At 42.5% G+C, this 17,364-nt stretch overlaps 7 protein-coding genes across 7 annotated transcripts; 2 read left to right on the forward strand and 5 right to left on the reverse strand.

The window, feature by feature from the left end:
* Positions 1 to 310: 310 nt before the first annotated feature.
* Positions 311 to 2,360, reverse strand: K450DRAFT_222491 (uncharacterized protein). Its single transcript, XM_051585915.1, has 8 exons — positions 2,296 to 2,360; positions 1,983 to 2,237; positions 1,845 to 1,921; positions 1,639 to 1,762; positions 1,512 to 1,563; positions 841 to 1,442; positions 646 to 741; positions 311 to 573 (listed from the first exon to the last, which is right to left on the reverse strand). Exons 1-8 carry the CDS (start codon positions 2,318 to 2,320, stop codon positions 491 to 493), a joined length of 1,314 nt encoding a protein of 437 aa, XP_051448731.1. The 5' UTR covers positions 2,321 to 2,360; the 3' UTR covers positions 311 to 490.
* A 126-nt stretch (positions 2,361 to 2,486) lies between these two features.
* Positions 2,487 to 4,149, reverse strand: K450DRAFT_222492 (uncharacterized protein). The gene is made up of 2 exons (XM_051585916.1): positions 3,662 to 4,149; positions 2,487 to 3,556 (listed from the first exon to the last, which is right to left on the reverse strand). Exons 1-2 carry the CDS (start codon positions 4,089 to 4,091, stop codon positions 2,781 to 2,783), a joined length of 1,206 nt encoding a protein of 401 aa, XP_051448732.1. The 5' UTR covers positions 4,092 to 4,149; the 3' UTR covers positions 2,487 to 2,780.
* Positions 4,150 to 6,644: 2,495 nt separating this feature from the next.
* On the reverse strand, positions 6,645 to 7,491 carry K450DRAFT_222502 (uncharacterized protein). Its single transcript, XM_051585917.1, has 5 exons — positions 7,431 to 7,491; positions 7,185 to 7,280; positions 6,974 to 7,001; positions 6,824 to 6,896; positions 6,645 to 6,759 (listed from the first exon to the last, which is right to left on the reverse strand). The coding sequence occupies exons 1-5, from the start codon at positions 7,456 to 7,458 to the stop codon at positions 6,724 to 6,726; spliced, it is 261 nt and encodes an 86-aa protein (XP_051448733.1). The 5' UTR covers positions 7,459 to 7,491; the 3' UTR covers positions 6,645 to 6,723.
* Positions 7,492 to 7,662: 171 nt separating this feature from the next.
* Positions 7,663 to 10,154, reverse strand: K450DRAFT_183164 (uncharacterized protein). The gene is made up of 10 exons (XM_051584403.1): positions 10,090 to 10,154; positions 9,909 to 10,015; positions 9,789 to 9,849; positions 9,535 to 9,727; positions 9,184 to 9,470; positions 8,766 to 9,101; positions 8,462 to 8,699; positions 8,215 to 8,389; positions 8,066 to 8,151; positions 7,663 to 7,999 (listed from the first exon to the last, which is right to left on the reverse strand). The coding sequence occupies exons 1-10, from the start codon at positions 10,113 to 10,115 to the stop codon at positions 7,751 to 7,753; spliced, it is 1,758 nt and encodes a 585-aa protein (XP_051448734.1). The 5' UTR covers positions 10,116 to 10,154; the 3' UTR covers positions 7,663 to 7,750.
* Positions 10,155 to 11,078: 924 nt separating this feature from the next.
* Positions 11,079 to 13,020, reverse strand: K450DRAFT_222513 (uncharacterized protein). Its single transcript, XM_051585918.1, has 4 exons — positions 12,383 to 13,020; positions 12,085 to 12,314; positions 11,379 to 12,011; positions 11,079 to 11,301 (listed from the first exon to the last, which is right to left on the reverse strand). Exons 1-4 carry the CDS (start codon positions 12,958 to 12,960, stop codon positions 11,255 to 11,257), a joined length of 1,488 nt encoding a protein of 495 aa, XP_051448735.1. The 5' UTR covers positions 12,961 to 13,020; the 3' UTR covers positions 11,079 to 11,254.
* Position 13,021: 1 nt separating this feature from the next.
* On the forward strand, positions 13,022 to 13,766 carry K450DRAFT_222518 (uncharacterized protein). Its single transcript, XM_051585919.1, has 2 exons — positions 13,022 to 13,255; positions 13,368 to 13,766. The coding sequence occupies exons 1-2, from the start codon at positions 13,109 to 13,111 to the stop codon at positions 13,464 to 13,466; spliced, it is 246 nt and encodes an 81-aa protein (XP_051448736.1). The 5' UTR covers positions 13,022 to 13,108; the 3' UTR covers positions 13,467 to 13,766.
* Positions 13,767 to 13,847: 81 nt separating this feature from the next.
* Positions 13,848 to 16,072, forward strand: K450DRAFT_222525 (uncharacterized protein). Its single transcript, XM_051585920.1, has 6 exons — positions 13,848 to 14,052; positions 14,124 to 14,179; positions 14,292 to 14,926; positions 14,995 to 15,040; positions 15,154 to 15,244; positions 15,329 to 16,072. The coding sequence occupies exons 1-6, from the start codon at positions 13,905 to 13,907 to the stop codon at positions 15,979 to 15,981; spliced, it is 1,629 nt and encodes a 542-aa protein (XP_051448737.1). The 5' UTR covers positions 13,848 to 13,904; the 3' UTR covers positions 15,982 to 16,072.
* The last annotated feature ends 1,292 nt before the right edge of the window (positions 16,073 to 17,364 follow it).

Raw genomic sequence — 17,364 nt, forward strand, 5'->3', positions numbered from 1 at the left:
GTCGAACTTCCAGTGACAAGCATTTTGTGACAGCGAGCTATCAGATTTTGCCAGTTTGGCAATCGATCGATATTTTCTTGGTTAGAGCCCAGTGAAATCCAGAGGATGTGCCGCAGTTTATTTTAGTAATGAACCTTTACTGACTGATGAAGGAAGGGAGCAATGGCAATATATGATATGGAATGCGTAAACGCTCTATCTCCTTTGTGATACTGGCCTATCAGGTTAAAGCTTTTCCCCATCATGCGCTGTGGAGGCTTTCATATTTGATAAAACATTCACCAACTTGACGTCTGTGAGATCCAAATCCTCATCATCTCTTTACTGAGACTCACTTTGTACCATCAAAGAAACTGACTATACGAGTGGCTCTGTATTGAACACAAATTATGCTGTTGAAAATAATCACTATAAAATTTACAAAATGAATACAAAAAAGTTTGTAGAACAAAGCAGAAAGGGTGTAGATGGCTTGGAACTAAATTCGATCCTAATCTTCGTCAACTGCCTTCGCACGCAACTTATCCAAAAGCTCATGACAATCATTCAACAGTGATGAGCAAGTTGCTTGACCTAGGATAGGTAAAGTTAATATAAGCCGCATACACCAAAAAAAGTGATTTGGGTCCCTTTGTTAGTACTCACCTTGAGGAATGCCACCCTCAGCGTCTTTAAACACACCATTATCCTGTGATTGAACGATAGATTGGAGCTTCATGGCATAAGGATATAGTTCCCGCCCTGCAATAGACAATTTAGGTTAGACAACAAGGTCTAATTTACGATCTTTCTATGACCGGCCATAGTTCCAATCCAAGGTAATTAAAATTTCAAACTTACGTGAGCAAGGGGCCCCACAGCCAGACACCGATTCCAAGCACTTCTTGAGAGTTGTCAATTGGTTGTAAATAGGCATGAGAACTTCAGAAACGGGGACGCTCTCGCCCATCAAAGTAACAATGAGGCGTGAGCATTTGTGCATTAAAAAGACCAAAACGATTTGTCCTTCAACAGGCTTTCCATTTTCATCCACGAACTGACGATTCACTCTCATTCTATTAATTTCTTGTAGCTGCATGAGGTGGGTAAATAGGTCGGTCTCACGAAGTGTCCATTTATGGGTAAGCTGAAGTCGTTCCAGCTGGCACTTGATTTCTAAAAGTCGAAGTCGTAGAGGTTCCACTGTTCCGTTGGGTGACTCAGCAGCAATGATGAGATCGTGAGCACAGTCATAGACATTCTCCAATAATCCAACCACAGCAGCTTGGCCAGCAGGTATACGGCCATCGTCATGCTGTAAAAATACGCCATCAATTCGCTTACTGTCGATATGCCGTAACTTCTTTTGCAACGGGTAAACATCAGCAGCCGAAATTTTACGCTGTGATGCAATGTTTGCCATTTCTCGACGAATGCTCAACAATTTATCTCGGATCGGTACCCTAAAGTTCATGAAGAGCTTAATGATGCTGCACGTATATTAGGGACGGAATTGCATACTAGTCACTTACAGGTCTGGATCGATATCTCGGATAATAAGATGCAAATTGTCCATGATGCTACCTGCAAAGTGGTAAAAGTCCATTTTAATCATCAATATACTTGACTGGGAATAACGTAAAGGAAGGTCAGGCTTACAGCATTGGTTGTACCGGATGTTGAGAATACGCAAGGTTTGTTCGTCCAAGAGTCCATTTACTTCATCGACTTTAATCATTTGGCCAAAGTCATCCAGGCGTTTTACATATGGCTCAAGAAATTCCTATTCGTTCGATACCAAGAAAAGGCAAGGCATTAGTCATAGGTCTCATTAAGAGTGAACTCCAGTTAGCGCCTCTATTCACCTCTGAGTATACGCCAGCTTCTTCCAACTGATCAAAACACTGCTTCATAGCCACAACTTGGGCATAAACGGCCGGCGCTAAAAAGGTTGAGTTAATGGTGTATAGCGTTGTATGTAAGCGAAAGGGCTGCTCGCTTACTTTCTTTGCACTTGCCGACGCTTAGGAAGCCAAGGCTGAGAAGCATAAAAACATCTTCACACAAGTCGTCCAGTCTATTTCTATGTTCGGTGGGGCTGATATCGCAACCTCGAATTCCTTTCAATTTGAACAACTGTTCTTTAGCTTCGTCCCATAGGGGGTATATGTCTTTGGAACGCATATAAGATGCCCTATCTCGCTTTAAAGCTGACAAACGGTTTCGGATAGATACCATAGCTTCAAGAATTGGGAGTTCTGAGAGGAGAGTTGAGAAAAGGATGCGAGTGACAGCGACAGTATGGTGGGACGTTACCTTCAGGTGGGACTTTGTCAGGCATAGTTGGTATAAAGTAGAGTGGAGGAAAAAAAGACAGCGAGGTGTTTCGAAATCTAAACCTCGAGGCGAGTAAATAGTCAGCCGGACTTTTAAACTTCCGGGATGGGTCTTCAGTGAAACTGAATTTGAGGCTCAGCCAACATGCACTTTTTTGACAAAGACAAAATGGTTGGTCATCATTCCCTGGTTCTATGGACAATATGAAAGGTGGCGATTTCTTTATAAAAATCTTTGATATACACAGTTATAAGTGAATTTTGGGGAGACTACGTAGGAGCTATGTCGAGGGGATAGAATAAGGAAGGGTGGAGGTTTGAAAAATGTAAAGAATATTACTTGTTGGGCTTAGGAAGCACACAAGTCGTAATCATGGGTCTAAAATAATATATAAAAAAAATACCACTTTTTGTCCCAGTGTAAAATATACTACGTCTTCATTTTGCGCTGAACGTTCAGTTCAATTACAAGAAAGCAACAACGGCAAAAGCGGCGGCAATGGCGAGAGCAGCATTGGCCTGAGTGCCAGAAGCGGCACTTTTACTAGTGGAGCTAGAGCCGCTGCCACCAGGAGAGACGGATCCATTGGAGCTGCTACTGCCACCTCCAAAGGAAGCGAAGCTGACAGTCGTCTCAACATATGGGTAGGTAATGTTCATGCAGGTAGCAACGTCGAGAACGTTCTTGTAAGCCTTCTTGATGTTAGGGATGTTTTGGATGGCAAAATCCATGGTCATATTGTTGATTTCGTGAGAAAGAACAATGTTACCTTTGGAAGCAAAGGTGCCATTGGTACCGTCTTGAATGAAGTTTTGGTAGTTTTGCTGAACCTGTTGGACAGTGACGGTGGTACCAGCAGCCCAGTCATCGGTATCCAAGTTCCAGATGATGGCTGTCAAGTTGAGTTGAGAAGCGATCCAACGAACACGATCATCAACATCACCAAGCGGTGGGCGCCAGTAGAGAGGAGTAAGACCGGTAACGTACTTGATCATCTTGGTAGCATAGTAAAGTTCAGCAAGAACGGCTTGGTTGGAAAGAGTGGTCATCATAGGGTGGGACCAGGTATGAACAGAGATGTGATGACCATCCTTGACACCACGTTGAGCTCCGTAAGGCCAGTTCATGACATTAGAGCCGATGTAGAACATACTAGCCTTCAAGTTTTGTTGTTGCAAAAAGTCATAAAAGGCATTGTGAGAGCAGTTAGGACCATCATCATACGTCAAGCCCCAAGTTTCTAAATTGGAAGAGATGTATCACATTAGGGACAGTCTTTTTTTTTTAGCGGCCTTCCCGAAAATAACCCAAAACCCGCCATCCAATCCAAAACATCAAAACATACCTGGTTCAGGGCAAGCTGAAATATCTTTCAACACGCCAGCAGCCTTGGGATTGACACATTGAGTAGCAGTCCACCAACAGTCAGGATCGTTGACAGTGTCATATCCAGTCGTAACAAGTGCACCATCAGCACCCATAGTGCGAGGGTTGATCTTTGGGGCATTGTTCCAGTTGATGGAATTATACAAAGTTGTGTATTCAGCACTGGTGTTCATACCGTTAGAGGTAGCAACCTGCCAGTTGTTGGGCCAGTCGGTAGGCAAAATAGGCACGGGAGGTGCATAATAGGTACATTCCGTGGCGACATCGTATGAGGTTGTCTGTGGTGTGTTAGGAATATTAATTTTTGTAGGGTCCACAGTTGATGTGTAGTTTGTAGTCACAGCGGAAGCTGTAGCGACCAAAGCAGCACTGGCAAACAATCTGTACATGTTTGCAAGCGAAAGAAATGAAGAGAAGAAAGGGAAAGAGGGAGTGCTGAGACAAGAGAAAGGGGAAGCGACAGCATTTTATTTTAAATTACATGTGCGGTGCTATATTCTCAGTGCATGCAAAAGAGTTTTACCGGTCACTAATTTTTTTTTATTTTTTTTTTGGGACCTTTAGTTCGCAGACCGGGTAACTATCCCCGTTTGAATTGCTCCGCAATGACAACGCAATGTCATCCCCCTTTAGTGGGAGACTGATAACCTAACTTAACCTCATTTCATTGCTTTGGTACCTCTATCATTGGCTTGTGTTGTTAAAAGAGGCTCATCCTATCCAAAGAGCAGAACGTAAGATCAAGTGTTATATCCTTTTTTTAAATTTAATTGTTGTGTTTATTGTGTGACCAATGATGTCGATCCCAATTTTCTACAAAAGAAATACACCGTTCCAAGCTCTGGCGCTATTCTTCCTGCAGTTTGGGTCTCGTGCTCTTCTATTTTGAGTGTCGCCCCTATCGTTCATAATTATTTGTCTGAATTTCATGTTTAGGGCCATGTTCTAAATATATAAATAACGCGTAGCAAAAAGCATCGTTGTTAGTCGAGCCTCTCGTTGGACTACGTCATGGGTAGTCTTACTTTTTGAGTGGCCGAGCCAACGCACCATCACGCTTATGGCGACCATATGGTATCATATGCCTTGACGAAATGGAAAATCGTTTCGATGAGAATAGGATAGCTGCAATTGTGGTGTCACAAAACTAATACAGTCAATAACTGTCGTAATAAACCATGGTCAAATGAACTGGTTGTCTAGGCGGTTCGTCTCATAGCGGAGTCATTATTGGTCAACCGGTATTTCAAATAGTCGAAATATCCTTGTGCTAAAAATGCGATCGGTTGACTGGCAGTAAACCGGGCTCATCCGAACTGAGCCTTCACTGAGCCTGTGCCAGCAGACATCCACTTCGTTGCTTTTTAATGGCTCATTTGATCTAGGAGTGCAAGATCTTTAGTGGCCATCATGAAGGTAGCGCTGTCTTACTTTCAAACTTGACCTCAAAATATTTCTCGCCCAAAGCCGCAGACATCAAAGCTGAGATTCAATCTTGTCAGCGTTTACTTTATCATCCCTATGTCTCCTCCCGATGCTCCATACCATTACTGCCTCCTGCTAGTTAAATTGCTTTGTCCTAGAAACAACAATTTGAATTACGTTAGCTATTGATGTGTATGTCATTTGATCTGACTGTTGCCTACCCCGTATATGTCAACCTAGGACGGTTCAGTATATAAACATAGCCCCTCTATCTCAGTTGAGATGTCACTTTAGGTCAATTGTGACCACAGTACAGAACTTTGATCGTGATAGCTTTTTTTTCACTTTAAACTTTTGATCTACAATACTCTTCTCTCCACATTGGCGTATGGTGCAACAGGAACATACTCAATTGCTTTCTCGCCCCATACATATCTTGATATTTTTATTAATTACTAGTAAGGAGAATTATGGGACCCAGGTTAAAATAGAACATAATAAAAAAGCCAATCTCCCGCTAATGCCGTGTAGGCACCAAAAATAGCGGTATAAATCTAAGGTACAGAATGCTAAAAAAAATAGTATCAAAATGCTTGGCTTTTTATTTACCGATTGGCTGTTGGCTCTCCGCAAACCTCTCTGTCAACGCCTGAAACCTGTTTCAAGATACTATTTGGCTGTTTTAGATAGACATAGCAAGTTCCCTTCGATAGTCGAATTGTACCTGTCGTTAGATCAAAGCTACATATTTAAATTGACGTCCTACAATCTTCCATGAGATAGGGAATATAATGTGATTTATATTCAAAGTCTAACGATGTACAGAATGATCTAATCGGAAATAATGCTACAGTCATGTAGATAGAACGATACCAGGCTTCGAAACGAACAAATAAAAGAAAATGACAAACATTCTGATAGTTCGGACAGTATGGAATATACAATGAAAGCATTGTTTCGCGGCTGCGATTATTGACTCTGTGACACCTGCCGAACGTTATGATCCGGCGATTATCTGTTAATGTTTTACCACACGTACAGCTGATACACTAGGATGTACGCGTGCCATGTTTCTCCAGCATTTATCTGATTACAAGCTTCTATGGAGAGTACATGGCCTGATGCATGCTGACCTATCTCATTTGCTTTGCAGAAGGCAGCTCAACGTTACCGTCCTTGTAAAACTCGGTAAGTTAATGTGCCGGATACGCACCCTCAATACGCTACAGTCTTATTTTTCTTTCATCATGTCTGCTTTGAATTGTCATTAAATCTTATATGTTGATGGTGGCCTTGAAACCTTGGGCCACTGAAGGGATTCATGAATTGTAATCTAAAAGCATAACTGTATTGGGTTGCCAACCTGAGCTCAGCATCGCACATCCTTTATCCCCCGAGATTCATAATCCTATGTCATGAAAATAGTACTTTGATAACAGCCGTCGACTTCTGCAACCATAGCAACAATACATATACACAAGAGGGGGTTAGGTGATCTGCTACTTTGAAGCGTCCGACTGAATGTGACTATTGGAAGAGGTGAAGGGTTTCTTTATTATGTGTACAATGTCTTTTGTGAAATTATTCAATGAGAGATTATGCCTTGACTGGACCTTCACCACCAGGGACCAACTGTTGGGTGCCAACCATATATTAGTAACCAGCCTTTCTGATTCAAAACTCACGCTCAGCTTACCATGCATATGTTGTTTCCGTTCAGCAATATCTGCTCCAACTTGGTAGTCTTGTATCCTTCAGCTGACTTCTCGCTGTAAGAAGGGTAAGTGTTAGTCTCTTCCCAGTCTATTATTCTAGCGCAGTTCCTTGACTGATTTGCAGCACTTACTATTCGGTAACATCCTCAAGTACCATATCTGCAGAAAGAAAAAGAATTCAAGTCATGGAAACCGCATACTTTTACAATGCTCACATAAAACGCTCTAACATGTCGGTAGATCATTGATGATGATACAACATCAATGGTTACGAGCATTTCTAGCAATATCGACGGTTCATACATATCGTCGCAACAAAAAATGCGATTTAAAAAAGGATACTGACATAGTCGTCAAAACCGAGTAATCGTCCAGTGAATTCTTTTTCACCTTTCATGACAACCCAGATATTGGATCCAGTGCATTTGTCGATGAGTTCTACATGGCAGTGTCCAATTCCAGATCAAAAATTGTCAAAAGGTAAATCACGTTTTAAAGTGATCAAAAGTAAAAAATAGTTGAGAGGTGTGAGTATATGGGCTACAATAGCACAAGATGTTGATGATCAATGGATTAACATTCACTTACCCAGTGGCAAAAGTTGTGAAGCAGACATTATAGCTAATGGATCGAGTAGAGTAGATTTCTATCCGCCTGTAAAGCGCGAACTTGGTCTGGAAATCTTTACATGTGACCTGGAGCTCAAATTTCGCTCATAAAAAACCCTTCCTGCCTTGTTCTTCTACTGACAAGAGAAAGCGCTGACGGAAGTGTGTAGAAACTGTATCAATGAGCACCGCATCTATTCATACCGATTATAGTTCGCAATAGAGAGTAAAAATGCTTGAATTTTTGGAATGAAATACTCCCATTTGAATTTTTTATCACACTTCTTTTTATTGTTTGTTTCAAAGTTCGTCAGTAACAGCACCTTCGCTAGCACTCTTGACAGTCATACAGTATCTTGCCATGATACCCTTGGTATACTTGAGAGGAGGAGCTGACCATGTTTGCTTTCTTTTTGCGAGTTCTTCGTCAGATACATGAACAGTCAGCTCGCGGGTGTTGGCATCAATGGTGATCTCGTCACCGTCGTTGACCAGCGCAATAGGACCTCCAACTTGTGCTTCAGGACAAATGTGGCCGATAATAAATCCCTTGAAATCAAACCAAATGTAAGGACAAGGAATTATTGTTACTGTTACTATCTTGTATGCACTTACGTGAGAGGCACCTGAAAATCGTCCATCGGTGATGAGGGCAACATCTTTACCAAGACCAGCTCCCATGATGGCGGAAGTAGGCTTGACTGTGGTCATGATTAATATCTACATATGTGGCTAACAGCAGGCTTCCGAAAAGTACTACTTACGCATTTCTGGCATACCAGGACCGCCCTTTGGACCCTTATAGCGCACTACAACAACGTCGCCTTTCTGGATAGCACCTTGCTCCAGGGCTTCAAAGATTTTTTCTTCATCGTCAAAGACGCGTGCTTTACCCTTAAATGCTAAGCCTTCCTTGCCAGTAATCTTAGCAACAGCACCCTAAATTTTCACAACATTTAGTATCGATCGCACTTGCAGTAAATGAAAATACAGCATTTTCAAGCAACTTACCTCTGGAGCGAGGTTACCCCTGAGGATTGTAAGATGTCCAGTCTTCTTGACAGGGTTTGAAAGAGGTCGAATAATGTCTTGTCCTTCGGTCAAACCTGGTAATTCGGCCAAATTCTCTGCCATGGTCTTACCGGTGACAGTCATACAGTCGCCATGGATCATACCATTTTCCAACAGGTACTTGAGGACAGCGGGAGTGCCTCCAACAGTTTGCAAATCTTCCATTACATACTTTCCACTGTCATACAGTGCATCCGCGTAAGTCAATCGTACAAGCCTTCACACATAATCATGGCGAGCTTACCTAGGTCGAAGATTGGCAAGGAAAGGAGTCTTATCGGCAATTGCTTGGAAATCGTCAATTGTAAGAGGAACTCCAACAGATTTTGCAACAGCAATCATATGAAGAACAGCGTTTGTTGAACCACCAAGAACCATGATGACGGTAAGGGCATTCTCAAATGCTTTGCGAGTCATAATATCACTGGGCTTAATATCTCTCTCCAAGAGAGTTCGGATAGCCACACCAACACGAAGACATTCTTGAGTCTTGAGGGCATCTACAGCAGGGATAGAGGAGCTGTATGGCAAAGACATACCAAGAGCTTCGATAGCTGACGACATAGTGTTAGCAGTGAACCTGTATTAGCCAGCACAAACGTTAGCGAATCCTGTGTAGTGTATATTGTTCTCGTTACAGAATCAAAAGCTATTGTACTTACATTCCTCCACAAGCTCCAGCACCGGGGCAAGCATGTCGAATGATATCGCGGCGCTCCTCTTCATTGATTTTACCGCTGATCAATTCACCATTGCACTCAAGAGCATTTCCAATATCCAGTTCTCGGTCTGCGCAACGGCCAAGTGTACCCTTTCCTTTCTTCATAGTTCCACCATAAATGACGATGGAGGGACGATTCAAGCGACCCATAGCCATCAAACATCCAGGCATGTTCTTGTCACATCCCGGGATAGAGATATTTGCATCATACCACAAAGCGCTCATGACCTAGATCCACGGAATAGTTAGAGAATGATATCTAAGATCACTGTACATACACACGCCAACTTACCGTCTCAATAGAATCAGCAATGATATCGCGACTGGGTAAAGAGAAGGACATACCAGCGCTACCCATGGGGATGGCATCGGAAACTCCGATGGTGTTGAACTGATATCCCACGAGGCCTGCTTTGTTTACTCCTTCTTTCACTTTGGCGGCCAGGTCGTTAATGTGCATATTGCAAGGATTTCCGTCATATCCGCTAAATTCATTTTCAGTTAGTATGCTGAACGGAATAATGCTGTCTCATGCTTTGTACTTACAAGCTAGTAATGCCAACCTGTGCCTTAGCAAAGTCGTCATCCGTCAATCCAGTGGCATAAACTTTCATACAAGTTAGTGACGTGATCCAGCTAATCCGTGATTGCACTGTCAAAACTTACGTTGAGCTTGGGCAGCACCGGCGGTAGGTGTTTGAGTAATGGTACGACTGTACTTGTTGATAGGGCCTTTTGCTTGAATATCTTTGTCCCGTGGGGTAATTTTATGTCTATGGAAAAAAATCAAAGGATCTGTTAGTTACATCATCTGCTCTTCGCTTGTCACCGAATGCTTAGTAGTTACATGTGTACTTGTCCTTGTTCAGACATTGTGCTTAGACGTGGTTTGGTTTGGTGAAAGAAGAAGACGAGACTTGAACGAAGCCGACTGAGACTGGTCTTTTGGCTTTAAAAAATTCGGACCATACGGTGAACCTTGGCTGTTGCTTTCAAACCCAGCACGCTTTAACAAGGTTTGATACCCTGGGTGATCCCATCCATCTTATATTGACAGGAATGGAAAATGATCAAGTATCCTGGCAGATTGGCCGTATTCATATCAAATTGATATCAATCATTGATGTAATTTAATATGATTATAGAACCGAGTTTGAGTAGCTCCTTGTTATTTGAAAGCTCTTGTTCTCTCCGCGTAAGTTGGGGTACCGTCGGTTAAAAAAGGGAACTAGCATATTTAAATTGAGCGCAATACAGCGGCCCAAGTTCTACTGGCGGTAGTTGGAGAGCCCGGTTCCTATGACAGATGTACTACTCTATACATCAGACAGTTTAATATTTAAGTCGTGAACGAAAATTCATCTGATGATGTCCCGAAACGTGGAAGGCATCAAGTATACCGTGAGATCTAACAACCTGCAGTCATAAAATTCGGATTAAAACCAAAATGGTCAATTTACCCGAGTGTTCTGAGCCCAGAGTTGGGATAGCATGCCTCGGGAAACGCGAAAGTCAAAATGCGCCAGTCAGGAGAAAAGTTCTCGCCCATATCAGCATAGCCTATGCTTGTCGAAGCCACTCTAAAACATCTCTTTATCCTAAAAATGTGCTGAGCTCAATGATGCTTGTTCATATTGGATAGGCGAAGACACCGCCATTGTAGCATAGTTTACTATATTGCCCGCTTAATAGCTCTGCTTATACTGCTTCGACAAGTCCCTCACCTCAAAGGCAAGGTACAGCCGGTTCACCGGATACTGCCGTGTTACTAGAAGAAAGATGACCAAGAGTGTAAAAGCGAAGGTTATATCCCGCGGAACATACCCTGGTGTGCAATATGTTGTGAAAAAGTGTTTGTTTTATTTACAATGTCATCAATAAAATAAGGGCTGCAATATACGAACAAAAAGCTGACATCTGTATCGGCTAAAAGGAGTCTTCGAGCCCAGGTATAATGAGCGATATAATTGTTACTGTCTATACTTCAAATTGCCAAATTACCTCCCACTGCCTCATCGTGTTGTTCCTCGTCGCTTGAAAAGTCGTCTGAAGACACATCGTCGTCAACAATGCCATTTTCATGCATACCTTCATGCTCGTCACTGTCGCTGTTGCCATCGCTGTCGTCCTCGCTATCTTCGTGGTCGCTGAAATGCAGCGACAGCTGGTCGTCGATATTGATGTCTTCATCTTTCATTTTAAAAGCGCTCCAGCCTTCATCATCGTCATCGAACTTTAGGAAGCCGTCTTCCTCCTTGGTATCAAGAGTATTCACAATGGCACGGGGTTTCTTACTCATATGCTCATCTGGACCACCGTCGTGTTCACGCTTAGATCCAGCATGGATAAGTTGTGGATTGACCCATTGTCTGACTTGAGTCGTTGCCTTTTGAGCTTGTTTCTTCTTGAGGGCAACATGCGGAAGCTTGCAAGTCGCATTTTCACATTTACCAGTCTCGGCAAAATCAGGGCAAACATGGATATGCTTGTTTTTGCAGTTCTCGCCTTTGGCACAATATCCTTCTAAAGCGAACGCTTTGCACACTGGAGCCTGAGGGCTGACACGAACATGGGGATATGGACAATTGACACGATCGCACTTGCCTCTCTGGAAGTGTGAACAATGGGGCATAATCTCCGGAATGGGGAAGTGCGATAACAAACATAGATGTGCAGGTTGTGGGCATTTGTGTTGAAGGTATTTGGGACATATGGCTCGATGGGATCGATCGTGCTTGAAAGGGCATTTCTTGCCATTCTTACATTTGCCTGTAGCGAGGAATAGAATAGATCGTTAGTAGCTCAACTATCGGAACGGGTCAAATGATGGAGCAATAGTTACCGTAGCGGGTGAAATATCCACAATACATTTTTGACTTGTCTTTCTGATTACCATTTAATACGAGCGATTTGCCATGTCTACCTTGTCTCACATAGCCTTCCGGTTCTTTCACATACACCATGTGGCCACCTTTACTTCTTGATATCTTCTTATTTTTCTTTCTATCTTCTTGTCGTAGCAGTTTCGCAGCTTCAGCTTGCTCCCGTTGACTTGCAGCCTTTGCTTCTCGTCTGAATCGTGAAGTTCAGTGTCAATACATAGCAATGAATATGAAAAATGGTATATGAATGTAACTTACAGCTTCGCTTTTTGTATCAAGCGATCTTTCACTAGTTCAGCACGAACCAAATTGCCACCTTTTGTTCTAACATATTCAACACCTTCAATTTCCGCTTTCTGGGGGGTATATACTGGCGTCGTTGTCAGAGATGGCTTTGTTGTTTGTAATTTAGCCATGAGACTGCTTGCTGTGGAACTTGGTATAAGGTCTTGTCTGGTGAGCTTCTTCCCTGAAGCGTCTGTCACAAACGTTACGCCGTTGATCACTACAGTTCGATTTTGTCTTGAGCTTGAGTTCACAGGTTCGCTATGTGACAGCGTCGATGTATGGTTTTTTGGTGTTTGTAAGATGGCTGGAGTAGTGTTGCTCTTGGCCGTAGAGGTTGAGGGTGCGGATCCAGGCTGATTCAATATTAACTTTTTGTTCCCAAAGGTCGGTGCTAAGGTGCCTCTTCCTCGACCCCTTCCTCTCGGCTGCCACACTGGCTGGGCTCTTCCTCTTCCCCTCGATGGAGAATAGAAGGTTGTCTGCTTGTGCTGCTCAATTGCTGCAGAAAGTTTCGAGATCTTGGCTCGCAGATCCTCTGGTGATGACATAAAAGATTACTGATCCACAGCAGTAGCTTTCCTTCCGCATTATTGTAATGCCGCTGGAAAATAGCAGTCACTTAGTTTGGTTTTGTTGGTTTCCAAGCGGCTGTGGCAAGTTTCTCGACGATATTGACAATTTCTATCCAACCTTGCAATGTCTTCAAGCATCGGAACTGAATGTACGGACCTTAAACAAAAATACGATACCTGCTTCAACAAGTGGTACTCAGAAAAGTTCTTAAAGGGAGACACCACTCCTGAATGCGAAGATTTGTTTAAGGACTACAAAGCTTGCGTCATGGTAAGTTTAGGCGTCAACTTGCCAAAGTTTAATGTTGTGTCAATGGGTTAAGTCCTAAAGGGGGCAGCAAAGATTATTGGCTAATGCCGGCTAATTACTGCCTATTACACAGGTAGCATTGAAGGAGAAGCAAATTGACACTTTATTGGCGGACGCTCGGAAAGAGTCTCCTTTCCCGCCACCGTCGTCGAGCTCAAACTCGGAGGCGTGAATGATTCTGTTATATAGAGAGAATGAAATTAATGGTAGCATGATATAGAGCAGACTTTTAAATTTTTACCCAAACGTAACTGGAGCTGTAATTCTTGCCAAAGTACGCTAGTTTTTTGACATTGAATTAACATACAAGGTTGAGGCGGAAATTCGGTGATATAGGCCAACAGTTAGAGGTCATGCATACTTGTAAAATGATTAATACAGATAAAATCGAATACTGAAAGGCGCTCTTCATGTGTGCTTGGCACCAGAACTTACTGTTTCCAGATGATGATAGTTCATAACCGATTTGCCGATGTGTCACTGGTCGGGATTTTAAACAGCCAGCGTATATAAAATCTCGAGGTATGAAAAAAAAGAAAAAAAAAAAGAATAATCTTGGCTTTATTTCCCTTTCTTGTAGCTGAGAACTTCTCGCTGTGATATCGTCTAAATGGCGGATGATTCTCGGACCAATGTAGAGAATTTCGGTCAGAGTCCAATTGAAGATAAAAATCAACCTGAAGATCATAAACCAGCGTTATCAGATCTTTCTTGGAAGTACAAGGCTATCATTATTCTTACCGTACTTACGCTTTCCAGTAAGTTATGTTCTCCATAGATCATGCAGTGACCTTCCAAAGCTTTTGAATTGATCGATCAAGAAACATAGTTGGTAGCCATTTCCTTTCGACCATATCTAAAGTTTTGAAAACCAATGTAAAGCGGGTAATTACTACATTGGTCTGTCGTAACCAAAACAAAAATCCCAACGGCATTCGCTCAAATGTCGGACCATATTTAATTTTGCCTAACAGTCTCACAATTTTTTTTATCCCAGAATCTCAACATCAACAATACCCAGTACAGCGTCTTGATATCATGTGTTTCAGTACTTAACACAATAATACCCTTTTTTGCTGGATCATTAGTCGATCGTTTTGGTCCAGTTCAAGCAACATTATTCGTCACTACTGCCATCACGATCGGCAGCCTGCAGCTTGCGTTATCTGCTACCTTCGACAGTTATGGCTTGATGATCTCTGGAGAGATCTTTTTTGGCATAGGTTCAGGTGTAATATCCGTCATCGAAGAGGCCATTCTGTCAAAATGGTTCCGAAATAACCATCTATCGCTCATCATCGGAGCTCAGCTTTGCATCACACGAATGGTCCAGTTTGTTGCCAACGTTGCTAGCCAGCCTTTGGTGGCTGCAGCACAGAATTGGGCCTGGGCATACTACGTTTCCCTTATATTGTGCTGTTTTTCCTTGGCGATGAACGTTCTGTTTGCTTACATGATGTGGCACTTTGGATACGTTACCTGGACGGGAAAACTTATAACAGATGACTTGCATCTTGATGAAAGGCGTATCAAATGGACGGCACCGCTGTTCTTTCCGTTGGTATTTTGGATGGTTCCGTTCATGCAGTTGACCATCTCGAGTGTATGGAGTAGCTTTGAGTCTCTGTCAACGTAAGTGATGTTACAACATGGAAAAAGGCCGTGACATATGGGGAACTGACATCATCCTATTCTTAAAGTGAGTACATTCAATTCCGATATTCAACCACTTCTGTCTTGGCAGCTGTAAGTATATCACTTCATGTTCAGTCCAAAGCGTTATTTGAGTGAGCGAGCGCATAAACTCCATCACTCAACTTCCTGATCAGCGATTTGACTAACATTTGGTTGGATATCAGTATAAAAGTAGTATCTCTCAGGCGGTGCCTATGGTCTTGGCTCCTGTTATGGGATTTATCATTGATCGATGGGGAAAAAGATTGTCATTCTGTAAGTGAACGCAAGCTCCTTTACGGCCATGATTCATTGTACTTATTTTTTGTAACCTTTTCTGTTTAATTTTACTTTGTACAGTGTTGCTCTCAGCTATTATCTTGCTCGTTTCTTTCCTTCTATTATCTCAAACATATGTGAATGCTGCCATTGGCATGACGCTCTTTTCTATCTCTCTGGGCATTGGATCCATCATGATCCTGACCAGTACCGCACTGACTCTTCCAAGAAAGTACATTGGTACTGGTGTAGGATTGCACAAAACGGCTAACAATATTGGTACAACAATCATCAGTGTAATTGCTGGATATTTACAAGACCATGCATACCATGACGGCGATACGGATTATGATGAGGATATTGCTGAAGAGTACAACGGAGTGATGAACTTGTACCTCGCATTGACTTCGCTCTCCATCCTACTTATAGTATTTTGGTGGGTTTTGGATCGCATCAAACAGCATGGCTGGCTAGAGGCTTCCAAGGCTGAACGAAAGAAGCGATTACTGGGTCAAGATGAAAGAGCCATGGAGGATACAGCAAATTCAACCTATTCTGACGAGCAGCTGGCTGCTACAGGAAGGCTGCTTTTGTCCAAAAAAACATACCGATACTGTGCTATATATATATTCTTCCTTGTTGTATCATGGGCTATATTTTTTGCCTTCGCTCTCATGCCCGTCTATCAACATGAATCTTCAGATGATGAAGGAACAGTGAGCGGTGGCGGTTGATAGTAACTCAGATATACCACTAGTAATTGGTTATTCCAGACATAATACCATGCAATATTAAAGAACTAAAAGCCTTCAATATTTAAAATCATGCTCGGCAGTTTATAATGGCATTGTTTGGTGATGAGGGATGGTTTTTTATTTTTGAAGCTGCTTGCATATCTCAATGTGATGTCAGGAGGAAGTGTGTCACAAGATGGATCAATGGGAAAACTTACCACCTTGGCTTGTGGCGTCGTCGTCTTTGAAAATGGCTAGTTAGTCCAGATGATTTATGCTTGCAGCGGCAAAAATGGAATAGCAACGCACTCAATATCAAGAAGATCTAAATATCTATCGCAAGCAAGGAGTTATTTGGATAGTACAATGTAAATGTCGCTGCGGTAAATACTGACCAATCGATAAAGACCCTCATATCAACCAAAAAAATGTCTCTGTGACTCTGAAAACCCAAATGAGAAAAAAAAAAAAGCTGTGTCCCTAAAAAAATTGAAAAGGTGCGACACAGTTGCAGCTTAACGCACCTGCGCCTTTTCTTTCTCCAACATTCCCTCAAAAGTGAACTCATCAGACGCAGTATATGGAAAATTTGGCTCGACAACCCCGCAGGCTCGACAGGGTAGCCTTCCGGGAGATCGCCTCACCAACTGTGACTATATCCCTGAGAAGAAAGGACGGTGAGACGCAACGTTGGAATACATACAACTGCAGCGCATGTTTACGGCCTGTATACCATCCAGAATTTGATTGGCTTAAGCGCGTTATAGTGTGGAAGCACTGTCCTGCATTTGGTCACGGTTTAGAATCCTTATATACAGGCACTTTTAGAACTGCCACTCAGTTTGAGGCTGACGATCAGACTGTGACTGAAGCGCGTGGTCCCAAAATTAGCCCTTTCAAAATACTGATGCACTTGCACTGTTTTGAGCAACTCATCAAAAACCTCGCTAATGAACCCAAGACATTGGAATTAGCAACCTACCTTCAAGTCCTACTATCCCAAACAGCTGATTTGATTACAGAATCAACAGTCAAAAAGGCTATGGCCACAAAGCTTGGTCTGATGTTAAAAGAACGAGCGGAGAATTTACAGTGTCTTCGTATAGATGAGGTAAACGTTGGTATTGTTACTGGTATGACCCTCACAAAGCTAACTAATAATCTTATCTCCTCTCTGATTGGCTCCAAATGGACGGCATTAGTATGAATTAAATAATCCATACAAGATACCGCAATACGTACGGGAAGGTAGTAGCCAGACCAACATGATCCATTATGGGTCTTGTGGCCAGCTTTCGCGGCTACCGGCAGAAATTTTGGATTGTGTCATGGATTTCCTATCTCCACTGGAATTTATGAACCTCAGAAGCACATGCACTAGAT

The sequence above is a fragment of the Umbelopsis ramanniana genome, assembly GCF_025399195.1.
Source record: "Umbelopsis ramanniana AG unplaced genomic scaffold K450scaffold_4, whole genome shotgun sequence".
Taxonomy (NCBI): domain Eukaryota; kingdom Fungi; phylum Mucoromycota; class Umbelopsidomycetes; order Umbelopsidales; family Umbelopsidaceae; genus Umbelopsis; species Umbelopsis ramanniana.

Coding starts and splice junctions, on each gene's coding strand:
- K450DRAFT_222491 (XM_051585915.1), bottom strand. CDS start 2,320: ATGCCTGACAAAGTCCCACCTGAAG. Junction 1,443..1,511: donor CGAGATATCGATCCAGACCT/GTAAGTGACTAG, acceptor CATGAACTTTAG/GGTACCGATCCGAGATAAAT. Junction 742..840: donor CTGTGGGGCCCCTTGCTCAC/GTAAGTTTGAAA, acceptor TGTCTATTGCAG/GGCGGGAACTATATCCTTAT.
- K450DRAFT_222492 (XM_051585916.1), bottom strand. CDS start 4,091: ATGTACAGATTGTTTGCCAGTGCTGCTTTGGTCGCTACAGCTTCCGCT. Junction 3,557..3,661: donor TTCAGCTTGCCCTGAACCAG/GTATGTTTTGAT, acceptor CTTCCAATTTAG/AAACTTGGGGCTTGACGTAT.
- K450DRAFT_222502 (XM_051585917.1), bottom strand. CDS start 7,458: ATGTCTGCTTCACAACTTTTGCCACTGG. Junction 7,002..7,184: donor CGGTTTTGACGACTATGTCA/GTATCCTTTTTT, acceptor TTCTTTCTGCAG/ATATGGTACTTGAGGATGTT. Junction 6,897..6,973: donor CTTGAGGATGTTACCGAATA/GTAAGTGCTGCA, acceptor CCCTTCTTACAG/CGAGAAGTCAGCTGAAGGAT.
- K450DRAFT_183164 (XM_051584403.1), bottom strand. CDS start 10,115: ATGTCTGAACAAGGACAAGTACACAT. Junction 9,728..9,788: donor CAGGTTGGCATTACTAGCTT/GTAAGTACAAAG, acceptor AAATGAATTTAG/CGGATATGACGGAAATCCTT. Junction 8,152..8,214: donor TCCTGGTATGCCAGAAATGC/GTAAGTAGTACT, acceptor TCATGACCACAG/TCAAGCCTACTTCCGCCATC.
- K450DRAFT_222513 (XM_051585918.1), bottom strand. CDS start 12,960: ATGTCATCACCAGAGGATCTGCGAGCCAAGATCTCGAAACTTTCTGCA. Junction 12,012..12,084: donor TGGATATTTCACCCGCTACG/GTAACTATTGCT, acceptor TCCTCGCTACAG/GCAAATGTAAGAATGGCAAG. Junction 11,302..11,378: donor GCATTTCAGCGACCACGAAG/ATAGCGAGGACG, acceptor ATTGTTGACGAC/GATGTGTCTTCAGACGACTT.
- K450DRAFT_222518 (XM_051585919.1), top strand. CDS start 13,109: ATGTCTTCAAGCATCGGAACTGAATGTACGGACCTTAAACAAAAATAC. Junction 13,256..13,367: donor ACTACAAAGCTTGCGTCATG/GTAAGTTTAGGC, acceptor CCTATTACACAG/GTAGCATTGAAGGAGAAGCA.
- K450DRAFT_222525 (XM_051585920.1), top strand. CDS start 13,905: ATGGCGGATGATTCTCGGACCAATGTAGAGAATTTCGGTCAGAGTCCA. Junction 14,180..14,291: donor TGAAAACCAATGTAAAGCGG/GTAATTACTACA, acceptor TTTTTATCCCAG/AATCTCAACATCAACAATAC. Junction 15,245..15,328: donor GGGAAAAAGATTGTCATTCT/GTAAGTGAACGC, acceptor TACTTTGTACAG/TGTTGCTCTCAGCTATTATC.